Consider the following 13,022-nt stretch of genomic DNA (forward strand, 5'->3'; position numbering starts at 1 on the left):
TTAACAAAACAATCTTTTTATTAGAAATATCTTGTATAAAAATGAACATGCTCTACACAGCTTTTTTTTATTTTTATAGATAGTTCATAAATATCCAGGCACTGTAACTGTTTTTTTCTCTTTTTTTTAAATAATTTGGTACATAAAGCAGACATGATCAATCAATTTTAATAACATACATTAACTTGCCATTTAATTTCAGTCAGCAATTACATATTCTATTTTGTAACACAGACAGTGTTTTAGAAAAATAAAAGTAGGTGGGGAGGGGGGTCGTGGCAAAAAAGCAGTAAAATGATCATATTCACAAACACAAACAATCCCACAAACAATACTTTATCAAATGAGAAAACAACATTTGCGCAACACCTTAGACTCGTTGAAGCTGAGAGCTGAGAGAATCATTGATCAAAAAGCAAAATATTTGTAAGTTATAATCCTCTGCAGTAGTCTGGACTTTATGCCTTTCTCTCCAATTTTACCACACGACTTTCTTATGGGTTTTGACATGCAACATACAATTTTTGCATTACTGAGGATAACATTTAATGAGACAAAAAATCCAGAAAATACTGTTATTAGTAATATTTTAGAGAATGGAAACAGTAATGGTGTTTACACATTTTAAATTGTACACTGAATTCATCCGTAATAATGTTTAAACTGAACAACTGAAAGGTAATACTGGCAACACAAACATGATGAAAGAACCATGGAACATTTAGCAGAAGTAGTTTAATGGATATGAGGCACAGAATGAAGGCAGTGGCCCTTATTTATCAAGCAAGTATTCATACCTTTGATTTTTTTTTTTTTTTATGTTCAGTACTGTGAAAACCAATTAATTAGTAGGCATGGAGCAGTGATGTATCACTGTAGAGATTTAAAGCGGTACTTAGAAACTCTTGATCACTAGGGGGCAGAAATACTTCAAAGTAAACCTGAGAAACTACCGGCTGGTTAACATTTAAACAAACAATTCTTTTTGCACATCCTTTATACACAAACAAAGAAGTGTATCCTGCTGGTGTCATGTTTATGGCCTTTTGTCTATATTTGGGTTTCCAGCAATTTCTGTGGAAAGAAAAATAGGTGGGTCTTGTTAAACACAAAGTCAAATTGTTTGCTGGAAGCAAGAAATAATTAAGATAGCTGCCAAGTGGAAGGTGAACTTGCTACTACTTAGTACAGCATGGCTGTATCTTTTATTGATATATATAAAAATCAGACAATGGATTGAATGTTAATTTAAATTGTTACAGTATATGTTGAAACAATATATCATATTGCTAATTATGTTTGAACTTTTTGACCAGTTGTCTGAACTAAGTCAATACCTTTTCAAAATTGGTATTAACGCCGGCTAGCTACTTGAGCCTTGTTTTAAATCAAAAAAATTATTTTAAAAATATATTTTATCATTTCCACTTCAGGCATAAAATCCAAGACCCAGAAGAGGAATGCATTTTTTTTTTCCATAAAAATCTTTTGCAAGCACACAGATTAGTCTTGTAGTGCATTTCTTCTGTCCCATTTATCATATGTTGTCAGGCTTTAATAACAATATGTCTGGCATGACAACAGCTTGTTGTTGTCTTTTTTTTCTTTAAAAATCTACTATATCACAATACCCTGCATTAAGGTACAGAGTATACAGTCTTTATTACAAGTCTTACAATCTTATTGAATTTTAATCAAAACTCTTTTAGGCTAAATTTGTCAATTACTTTCAACGCTACAAGTGAAATTTTGACAGTCTTTCAAAAGGCTTCAATAGGTGCATGATAAATAAGAGCCCCTCAATCTCAGATGTTTACAGTCAAGTGTCCAAGTCCTGACTGACATTTATGGAATGTGATGTCAACCATAGAGCTATTGCATGGCAATTTGTGTTTGGTTTGTTTGACTTATTTTCGTTCAGCAGAGGGATACCCCAAAAATGACATCTCCACTGTGAATGACAACGATGACAAATGTTGCATTCCATAGACGTTGACAACACAGCACAGTACACGTGATGCTCCCATAAGCATGCTCTGGGACTGTACACTAGGATTGCCAAAACGGTGGTGTCCTCATTATTATGAAACAGTAAAAAAAAAAACTACTGGGGAGACCCACTGCCTTATTTTCATGTGTTTCAGATATATTTAGTTCATGTAGGAATACTGAGTGTACTGTCGTAAGGCATGTACAGTCTGAAGAGTACTGCAGCTTTCAACTCCAAATACACCTGTAACCAAAAATAACTACTACATTTTTTTTACACCACTTCATTTCGTCAGCTGCATTTGATAAAAACAGAATGCTTTCCCCTGTTTTTACTGAAATGAGACAAACAATTCAGTATCAGAGAGAACTGAACTTGTGCTCTATACACTTCAGAAAAAATAAATAAAAATCTGTAGGCTCCAGGTGGTTCATTCAGCCTGCATCTGGAAACGTCACTGATCAATGCTCAGGGTGGGAAGAGGAAAATTAACTGCCCAAGCTCCCTTACATCTCTTCTCTCCCTCCTACAAGCTACTAATTTATCATAAAATTTGCATCCAAGCCTTTACATGATTCCATAAAAAAAATATGACATCCTTTGGAGTGACAAATTCCCATCTTTCCACCCCAATCCTCTGATGTAGCAGCTTGAAAGTTCTCCAGTGTATCCCCAATATGCCCCCACAATCAGGTGATTTCTCCTCAGGCAGGCCTTTTCTCCTCTTCCACGGCTCATCTCGGTCTTAGATGGCATGGTTACTGTAGCTTATGTATGTCTGCTTTGAGGCCAACACTGTAGTAATAGGGAAGAAGAAAAAAGGGTTAAAAATGCAATGGGTGAGATTCAAATAGGCAATCATAGTGTTGGAATTCTGATTTTTGTAAAGTTCTCCTTATAAACGACTCAAGTAAACAAGCACAAGTGAAACTAATTTTAATAGCTTGATGCTAATGTTAAATTATCTTAATGTCTCGCATGCTCACGTCTAAGATACAAAATAAACTGTTAGTGATGTGTAAAATGCACAAATTCAACAACATCTGTAATCACAGCCCATCTAATAAAAGCTGCAACCAACATAAATATATATCATAAAAGTATGATAAAAGAGGAACAGCTTGTTTTTATCTAAAGAGCTGTCCGTTTCTTCTTTTTTGGATGGTAATAAATGTTCCCTTGTTTATGGAGGATGTGCTGGTTTCTAAAGAAGAGGTTCTGTTCATTTTCTTATGGCGTATATAACGTTTGGGCTCATTTATCCAAATGATTAGTTACTGTTAATCTTTTGATTTCTTTTTTTATTAAAATAATAATAGTTTGAAAATATTTAGTAAAATTACTTTTATATTAAAAAGTAATATCTGTTAAATGTAAAAGGAATCCTCATCTAAAATCCTTTAAACCTCCAAATGACATTATTAGATCTAGTCTAAAAATCCAAAAAATATATAATGTACATATGACGTGAAATGGAATTATCCTCACATTTTACAGGTATATTATTTATGTTTGGTAACAGTATTCATTTAATGTATTAATTTGTATTATCATTTCTTTTCACCACAAATACTGATCTTGGTTTAGGCAGGAAAACTGCTTTGTTAGAATTTGGGTTAAAATACTACAGCAGCTCTTTTTTTTTTTTCTTCAATGCTTTGTTGTTAGTTTGGCATGGGTGCCTTGAGGAGTCACGAAAACATCTGTGGTGCCAGTATAAAACCATCTTCCAACGCTGACAGTAAATAAAAATGTAACAATTCCTGCCTGTGTATACATACAGATGCATCATATTTACATGTTTTCCTCTTGTTTTCCCTTGAGATAAGTCTGTCTGGTAATATTGCAGACATTTTAAAAACATAGTATCATAAGATTTGACAGCAATGCAAAATTATTCAGAGTCACTTGAGTTTTGCACTCATATGTACCTGGTTCTACAGCATAGTAAAATCAGGAAAACTCTCTATTTTTTTAGATTATACTATTAAATTGCAATTCCAAAATACAAACTACTAAACTACCAAGCAGTTCACAGCAGTAGCATAAAATACGGGAGTAACCATTCAAATGCAAGTATTTTAGTGCATGCAACGACCTGTGGTTTCTATGTGCATCAAGCAAAGCATGCAGCAGTCAATGTATTACCATTCTTAACTGTGGTGTTTTACATGTAAAATACAATTAAGGCGATATGTGATCTGTCCCGGCCGTATAGCTTTTGCTATCAACGTTTGGTAATGGTTCTAATTATTCTTTTCATTGTTTGTGGAAATTTGTGAGCTGTGAATGAAGTACATAAGTCAGATGACCAGAGGGCAGACCACAGCAATCATAACAAACCCAAACCACTGGTCAAATGTGACTGTCATACATACAGTACCTATGAGTATGTGTGCAGTCATGCTTGTCTGTGCAAATGTGAGTGTATGTGTAATTTTTAAAAGTAAAACTGTCCTCAGCGAGCATGCTCTGTGGTGGTAATCACACTACCAATCTGCCAATCTGCCTACAGCAGCCTTGGCTGATTGAATATGTCAGAAGGGATGAATCCAATCAGAAGACGGCTGAAAGCCAGAGTAGGGGCAAAAGTGCTGCAGAGGAGAGATGTGCAATGGTAAACGCTTCTGGTATATTTGTCAGGGCCATACTGGGTGGGTGAATGGGGGCGGTATTCTTGCCATTTCATCCAAAGCATATCTTCCAAGAAAAGCATTGATAAATGAACCTTATTTGAATATTTATATGCTGCGAGGCCAAGATAAAGAATAGATGGTCCAGAAAGAATTGGAGCTGGCAGACCCATCTGTCTTTTCCTGTTCACTCTTATTGTTGTTGTTGTCCCATTACCACAAATTCCTTCTTTTGTCAACAGGGAAACAAATTACAGGGGACACATGGCTATCGCTTGTCTCCTCTCCGGCAGAGGGTTGTCATCTTCTCACATTAACAGGCTTTACCATGCTGATTGGCCATTTTACAGCACCACACACCAATCTTGTTTATCCAAGTTAATATCCCTTGGTCCAGGGTGGATTTGTGACTGTGTGATTAATGCTTTATGTCATTCAGGGTGCTGAATTTTAGCAGGGATGCTTTTTTGCATTGTGTAGGCAGGCACAGGTGTTGTGGTGAACATTAGCAGAAATTAACAGGAAAAAGTGCTCACGGATGACAGAAGAGCAAAGTTATTTTCTAATCAGGTTACCTGAGAGTCTAAAGTCCCTCACAAGGCTCCCCTCCCTCAACACAATCTGACACATAAGCACAAAGAGCAGTTGTTAGATTCACAGTTTAAACCAGAGGTTAAGTCTCAGCACCTATAAATGGGTTCTGTAATTGGATAAGATACTGTAACAATTCCCTTTCAAGATAGGAAGAAAACATACACATAAGTGTAAGTTGTCTTTTTTTTTAGTCCGGATATATATCATGGTATATTGTTCAGCTTGTCAGAGTAAAAAATCAGTACCTTAAGTAATCACAACATGTGGGGGTGCTTGACTGGATTTATTCCTGCCCCCACACAGGCACTGCCTGTTCATACCATTTGTCTTGGTGATTGAAATATCCTCATCTCCAACACTGAGTTATCCTTGCTTTTATCCCTTTCAGAATAGTATGGGCCCCCTGCAATAGCAAAATTTAACTATTTTGCTATTGCATACAGTAAAATTAAAAAATAATCCTTCAAATAGAGAAAATTAACTTCCAGTCTTTTTTGAAGGGAACACTTAACTACTACGTCACTTATGTGCAAGTGAGAAGCTAATGTGACACAACCCCTATCACTTCTAATTATTCCCATCGTTCTTTTTGTCATCTGTTAAAGAAAAATGTAATCTTCACTTAAAAGGAGTTCATTATTTTCTGCATACAGAGTGCATTAACAGATGCTGGTTGACCTGTCTTTCCTTTGTTGCATGGATGGATGTCATTGTGTGATACCAACCTTGTGTTTCAAGACTTTCACAAAGTTCAGATTTGGCCTCTCCGTTGGGCCTCAGGCCACCTTTAGGGTTGAACTTGTTGGACATGGTGGCTGCAGTGACCACAGCCTTTAGACTGCGTTTGCGCTTGGGTACGTTCTGCTCTGGATGGAAAAGAACCACGTAGACTTTGGGCATGTAGAGCATACCCAGAGAGACCGATGCACTGAGGCTTATGGAGATGGTTAGGGTTGTAGTCTGGATGTACATCTGTATTATAAAAGAGATAATAGAGACAAAATAATAATATTTTTTGGAAGCACTGTGTCATGGAAAGAAATGCGATAGTCTCAAATTAAACTGCGTACATAACAAGACCGAGTGTTGCTCAGAGCCTTCCCAGTTCAAGCTACAGAATGAAGTCACTCTCCTTTAGCTAAAAGGAAGTTTAGTGGACGATATTTCTATGTTTCACATCTTATATAGCAAATTGTGATGGAACACAGGAACATTTATGTAAACTGGTGACTCCTGACTTCTACCGTCATTTCAGGGTTTGTTTATTTTATGATATGCATATAAAAAAAAAGCCCCCCTGATGCATAGATGTTTTTACCCTGAGGTTTTAGACAACATCATTGTGTGTTTTCTGAAGCCAGTGACAGCTGCTACTCACAGCTGGGTAGCAGATACATAGCTATAGGCAACAACTGGGGAGTGGAAAGAAACAGCCTACAGCATAATAAAAAGGCCTATATCATAAATTTTTCATTTATGATAATCACCCTAGAACTCATACACAGTACATCTCTAATTTGTTACTGTAGAGAATGCGACGAGTCAGGGCAGATGTTAGTAGGTAGACAACATTTGGCATCGATTAATTTTTATGACATGCTTTAAATTTCTGTTTAAGGTGCAAAACCAGTGCAAAATATGAAAATACAGTGTCCTGGATTTAAATGTTAGTTTCATGAATTTAACAAAGAAACTGTGATCCAACTTCATCTTTTTCCCAATATCATTGCGTGAAAACCTTAATTGAATAAAGGGGAAGTAGAGAACAGCTTACTTTGCCTCTCTAAAGTTGATGAACACAAGGCAGTAAGTGTACAGTGAAACACAGCTGAGAAACATCCTTCAAAGAGATTTGCCCAAGGTTTTGTTTGACATTACATTTGCAGACATCACAAATGACTGAGCTGTTTGACATGGGAATAGCCAAAAGGGCTCTTGTCAACAGTTATAGATGATGTTTCCCAACATACAGTTGTGACATTCTCCAATCAGCCATAACATTAAAACCTCTGGCCTTATATCCACTAGATCCCTCTCATGCTGCCAAAATAACTGAACAATTGAGGCATAGTCCACAAGACCCCTGAAAATGTCCCGTGGTATCTGGCACTAAGACATTAGTAGCAGTCTTTAAGCTCTGTAAGTTTGTGATGTGGGGCCTGAATGAATCACACTTTTTTTTTATTGTAGGGGTTTTGGTGTTATTCTTTTTTTTTAGTTATTCTTATGTTATTTGTTCTGTACTTGTATTAGATTATATTAATATATTGTGTAAATGTTATTAATATCAATTTAATAATGTAGTAAACCAAGAAAAGAGGTGGCTCAGAGATTTTAGGGTGTTTTCCTATGGGCTACAGCCACCCCTGTGTAGTGGGCGCATTGCTTAATGTCGCTCTCTTTGTATGGTTTCTTTAGGAAAAGAAAATTACTCTGAAAATCTGGACTGCCCTTGCAATTTATTTCATCTCCATAAACCTCAAAACATATGGTTGCTAAAAAAAATGGTTTTCACACCTTGAAAACCCTTGAGAGACCCAGTTGTCCAGTCATCAGAGTTGTGTCAAAGGGCTTTACACTCATCCAGTTCTTCTGCTCACAACCTTTCTCTTACAGAATTTTAACTAGTCCAATGGCCATCAGTACAACTAGATGTCAGTGTTGTAGCACAAGACAAAAATAACATTGGAAGTTACAAGGTGGTTTGTGTAGCATCAATGAGTGTTTTGTTTGGATTCTATAGGTATTATATTGTAGAGTGTTCAGTTAGTTCAAGTGGAAAGGCAATGCCATGTCATGTTGATGTAAAAAAAAAAATGTAGAGAAGCTCTGTTGAAATTAAGCTGCCTAAAGCCGTGTCAGAAAAAAAGATGTCAGTGGAAGATGGAGGTGACAGAGCTTTGTGCTCCATCATTACTGCAAACAGCACACGAGCATTCCCTGGTGATAGAGGGGGATTGTTGTAATCTCCTGAGAAGATTACACATGGCCTAGGGTGAGTTTGGAACCCTAGCCCTCTAGAGTACAGAGTGGAGTTACTCTGTGAGGGCAGCCAAGACCCTTGTCCACTTCTATCAGCCTTTATGACATAAATTTTCCCTGACGTGCCGAAATGGTTACCAATCTTCACCATTGGCACAGTGAAAGAACAGGACCAGACATAGAAAGTATTATGAACTTTCATCGAAGTCAGATTGCTCCTTTTTGTTTTTATGCATTCCTTGTCCAGAGGTAACCCTACCTATTTGTGACCCATGTGAACACAATCACTGGATCACACTCCCACAAAGTTGCCAAGCCTTGGTAAAGTGTTCAGGCTTTTTGGTTTAGTTATATATTTATTTTTCTAGACTTTTGTGAAATCAACTAAAATGATTTTTAACAAAAAACTCTCCAGACTCCAAATACACAGACAATACCCACTGCTACTACTTCAGATAGGCCATCCATCTGCTGTGGTGACTCCTTGTGAATAAGGGAGCAGCCTAAAGAAGCTTTTACCTTCTTGAAAAATGCTCTTAATCAGTAGACTTCCAGAATTCTGGCTGAGAAACTGTGTCATTTGAAACATGCAGCTCTATGGCCTTTTCATCCCAAACCATATTCTAACTTAGGTTGTTTCCCACCAGCCTTTGTGTTTAAGACTTTAGGCTTTGACTGTGAATATATCAAATTTAATGTTTTAATATGTCTGGTCTAATACTTATTCTTTTATGACAGGCCCATCCAGCGACAGCTTTGAGGGCTCCATTGTCTGCCGGTAGTAGCAGCTATACCAGGACAAAGCTGGATGGCAAGCCTCTTCTCTCATGAATAGGGAAAATACATACTGACACATAATGAAAGGAACAGACTTGTTTCATGGCAGACATTTTGACGTTATTTTGAATCTCAGTAGGGAAAGCATAGGTGTGATAAAGATGGCTTAGTTCAGTGTAAAGAGCCAGCATAAGCACTTTCAGTGGAATTATACCACCTAAGTCCAATGCAGCGATCATTAACGGATCTAAACTGTGACAAGTTAAGATTTCAGCTGCAAAAAATTGTTAAATCTCTTCCTTAGAGATAACTGTGCTGTTACTAAGGCACTTTTTGTTGCTCTCTCCTTGTGTTCATTTAAAAATAATGAAATTAAGAGCAGCATTATTCAACAAATCTTCCTATTACATAATATAAAAAATTGTAGGGTGAAGCTACAGCTGATAATGTATTTATGCAAAGTGAGAATCAGTTATAAATTTATATATAATGGGTGTAATTAGAATAATATTTGCTGAATAAATAAAACATAGTTCATCTGTTGATCACTGTTAAAGTGAATGGCTGGCAAATACAACAATGTATGTGAAGGGCCTTTTTCATCAGTCGTCATAGTTTGTGATGCTTTTTTTGTTTTGTTTTTTTACTGTTAGACTGTCCAAAGATTTAGCTTGCAGTGTAAATCATATATGACCTTCAGTCGTTCAACATGCCTTTGATTTGTATATGTGCCAGTTCAATTTAATTAAAACCCCTAATACAGAGAATAATTTCTCCTATCGTTTCATCCACCTGCTTTTCACTGTTGGACATACAAATGAAGGCCAGAAGTGATTTTCACCTTCGCTGCCTCATCAGTGGCTGTGTTTACGTTCATGAATTACCATAGCAAATGGCAGCAAGCATGTTCACAAAAAAACTGCTATCCATTGTAAGACAACCTTATATTTCTTTTTTTCAAACTAAGGAGCTTTGTTTCCAAAAAACTCCAGATGTTACTATCAGAATATTGGTAGCCAATGTTCATGCAAATTTATCCCCACCTTTTTATGATATTAACAACCCAAAGGCTGCTATTATGGCTATAGTACTCCAATATTGAAGCTTCTGTTGCAGTTGGTGGTTTGACTTTTTCACTCTCTGCTTTTTAGATGTACATCTGCGCTGTGCAACCTCAAAATTAGCACTTGTAAGAGCTAATTTGCAATTCACTTTCAACTGACAAGCAACATCAACAGCCACAGTAATTTTATGCTACTTCTCAAACATGCGTTCTCTATTTCTGTGTGCATGAATGTGCAGTGATTGATTCAGCTTCACTGGGTGCAAATACTGAGTAGTCAAACACACATAGAAAGACAATTAAAGAAAACATATCCAAGCAAACTTGAGGTGAATGAATTATTCTCACAAGCCCACTTTAAAAGTCTTGTAATCCCACAGTGGAGCACAAAGCCCATCAGCTCATGATGAATAGCTCCACATATACAGACACAAGGAGCTGATGCTTTACAACAAACAGTTTGAGTGGCCATTTTCTTCATAATAAAAAGCACAGGAAATATAAAAGAACTACAAATGGAAAACTGACATGTGAACATGCACAAGTGAATTCACTAGACTATTGTAGCCTTAAATAGAGAACTGCTGTTGAAAGCATACAGACTACACTGGCATCATACCATTCTAAACCAGTTACACAACTGGGACTAATTCAATTTGTGACCTTACTCTTCTAGCAAATTTTAAATTTGATATTTACCTTTTCCGCTGATTGTGAGGTCCCAAAGAAGATGGGGATAAAGGCAAGCCACACAATGCAGGTGGTGTACATTGTGAAGCCGATAGGCTTGGCCTCGTTGAATGTCTCTGGAACCCCTCTAGTCTTGATGGCGTAAACTGTGCAGGTGACCATCAGAAGCATGCTATAACCCAGCAGACAGATGAGAGACAGGTCTGATATATCACATTTCAAGACGCCACGGGCCATGTCGGGATTTGCTGTGCGCTGGTCTACATAGTCTATGATGGCTTGTGATGGGTCAACACCAAACCAGATGCACACTCCAAGGAGCTGCACTGATATCAGACTAAATGTGATAACTAACTGCGAGGCTGGGGAGATAAATCGAGGGGCACTGACCGACATCTTGCCCTGCTCAAAAATCCTGTAGATCCTATTTGTCTTGGTAAGCAGTGCTGCATAGCTTATACTCATACCCAGACCAAGGAAAATCCTTCGCAGTGAGCATACGAACACATCAGGAGCAGAGATCATAAGGAATGTTGTAGCATAGCACAGAAAGATACCTGTCAGCAACACATAGCTAAGCTCTCGACCAGATGCCTTAACAATTGGTGTATCATTGTAACGCACAAAGGTTACAACCACTAACAGAGTGGCCATAATCCCAAAGACTGCAATGAGGACTGGTATCACGGCCCATGGTGAGCTCCACTCTAGCTTGATAATGGGAATGGGAACGCAGCCAGTGTGGTTGTCATTGGGACGCAAATCAAAGCGGCACATCTTGCAGGTGTAATTGTCTGCCTGATACTGATAACCATCACAATTCTCGCAGTGCCAACAACAAGGAATTCCCTTCACTGTCTTCTTGCGCTGCCCAGGACGACAGGGTTGACTGCATATAGAGGAAGGGACTTCTTGTGTTTCACCAGGCCACTGCATGTCATTAGTCTAGATGGAAAGGTAAAAGAAAAAAAGAGCTTTAGTAACTCTGTCTACACAAAACATTTTTTCACATTTGTGTGTGTTTTTTAATCTATTTCCTATCGATATACTTGGCTTTTTCAAATGTAGTAGACGCAGAATATGCATAAGTATTGTGTATTTTATTGACATAATTTACTATATCTTCCTATATTTTAATCATATAATTGTAAATATTTTCAGTTATTCATTATAGTACAATTGAAAGTACATTAAAAAGGTTATTATTGAAAGAATATCGACAATATTTATTAATAAAATAATTAAGATATTAAGACACTTACTACATGATATGAGTTACATTGAGACTATTATTTATAGTTATTAGCATGGTTTCATTGGATCGAAGTTAAGTTTTATTAACTTAAATGGGTGTGGAAATGGACAGGAAAGTTTAATTCAAACACCCAAATAGTTAAATGATTGTTCTGACATTTCAAAAATTATGGTATTTCTTATTCTTCTTAGAGCTCTCAGCTACTGATGTTGGTGAGCTGGTGTTGTGTGTACTGCCATAACTCAGCTTCTTGATGTCTATGATAATCCAAAATCCTATCTACAGTATGCATGTAAACAAAATAAGAACACACAGAGGGAGACTTAAGAATCATTAATAGCAAAACATGATGGAAACATGTTTTTCCTCAGAGGATTTGGCATTTAAAATATAGTAGTTTTGATGCTTAAATATTCAGACACTGCAGATTCTGTGCACTATGTATACATTAAAAAGGAAATTGGTATTAGTGTGTAAAGAATGACAGCAAATGTCAAAAAAAAGGTTGATGCAAATAGTTGTGTAAAAATGTTGTTTCCTCCATTACACACCTACTGCTATCGCCATGATTTTGAGTGTAAATGTGGTCACGCTGCATAATACTGTCTTTTGACCCAAAGCATCTCTGTTTCTATAAATTCTTGAGATTTGAGTCACTATTGTGTTGAATGATTCCCTATAAAGCTGCATATAAGCAAGATGTATTTAGCATAGTTTTGGATATTAGGGATAAGTTATGAGGAAGTGCATAAATTAAGCTTTACTACATATGGGTTTTCTGTTGCTGTAAATGTCACATGTAATGACCACAAGTTTAGAGACTGGTTTAGCATTGTTGGGATGGGTTTAATCCAAATGACACTATAAATTTTACAGTTAGTTTAGTTTTTAGTTATTTATGTTAAGGCCCCAGTCACATAGGCCTAGAAACCAGTCACTACAGAAACTTTCCATCAGTAGGTATTCGCTGTTGATGGGAAGTGATTGCTGGCTATTGCCAGATGAAATTTTTCACATAGAGGACACCAAAAAAACCTT

General features: G+C 36.9%; 1 protein-coding gene across 3 annotated transcripts in view; it reads right to left on the reverse strand.

The window, feature by feature from the left end:
- The window catches only part of LOC145422887 (metabotropic glutamate receptor 4-like), a 200,984-nt gene continuing 187,962 nt past the window's right edge, over window positions 1-13,022 (reverse strand). For 2 of the 3 annotated variants that reach the window (XM_080294803.1, XM_080294802.1), the window contains 3 exons: window positions 10,739-11,674; window positions 5,943-6,189; window positions 1-2,785 (listed from right to left, as the gene is read on the reverse strand). In XM_080294803.1, coding sequence (XP_080150929.1) covers window positions 2,736-2,785; window positions 5,943-6,189; window positions 10,739-11,674 — 1,233 coding nt within the window. In that variant the 3' untranslated portion in view covers window positions 1-2,735. Of the gene's footprint in view, window positions 2,786-5,198; window positions 5,245-5,942; window positions 6,190-10,738; window positions 11,675-13,022 lie in introns of all 3 variants that reach the window. The other variant, XM_080294804.1, reaches the window with a different exon arrangement.

Source organism: Astatotilapia calliptera, chromosome 20 (genome assembly GCF_964374335.1).
Source record: "Astatotilapia calliptera chromosome 20, fAstCal68.1, whole genome shotgun sequence".
NCBI classification, from domain to species: domain Eukaryota; kingdom Metazoa; phylum Chordata; class Actinopteri; order Cichliformes; family Cichlidae; genus Astatotilapia; species Astatotilapia calliptera.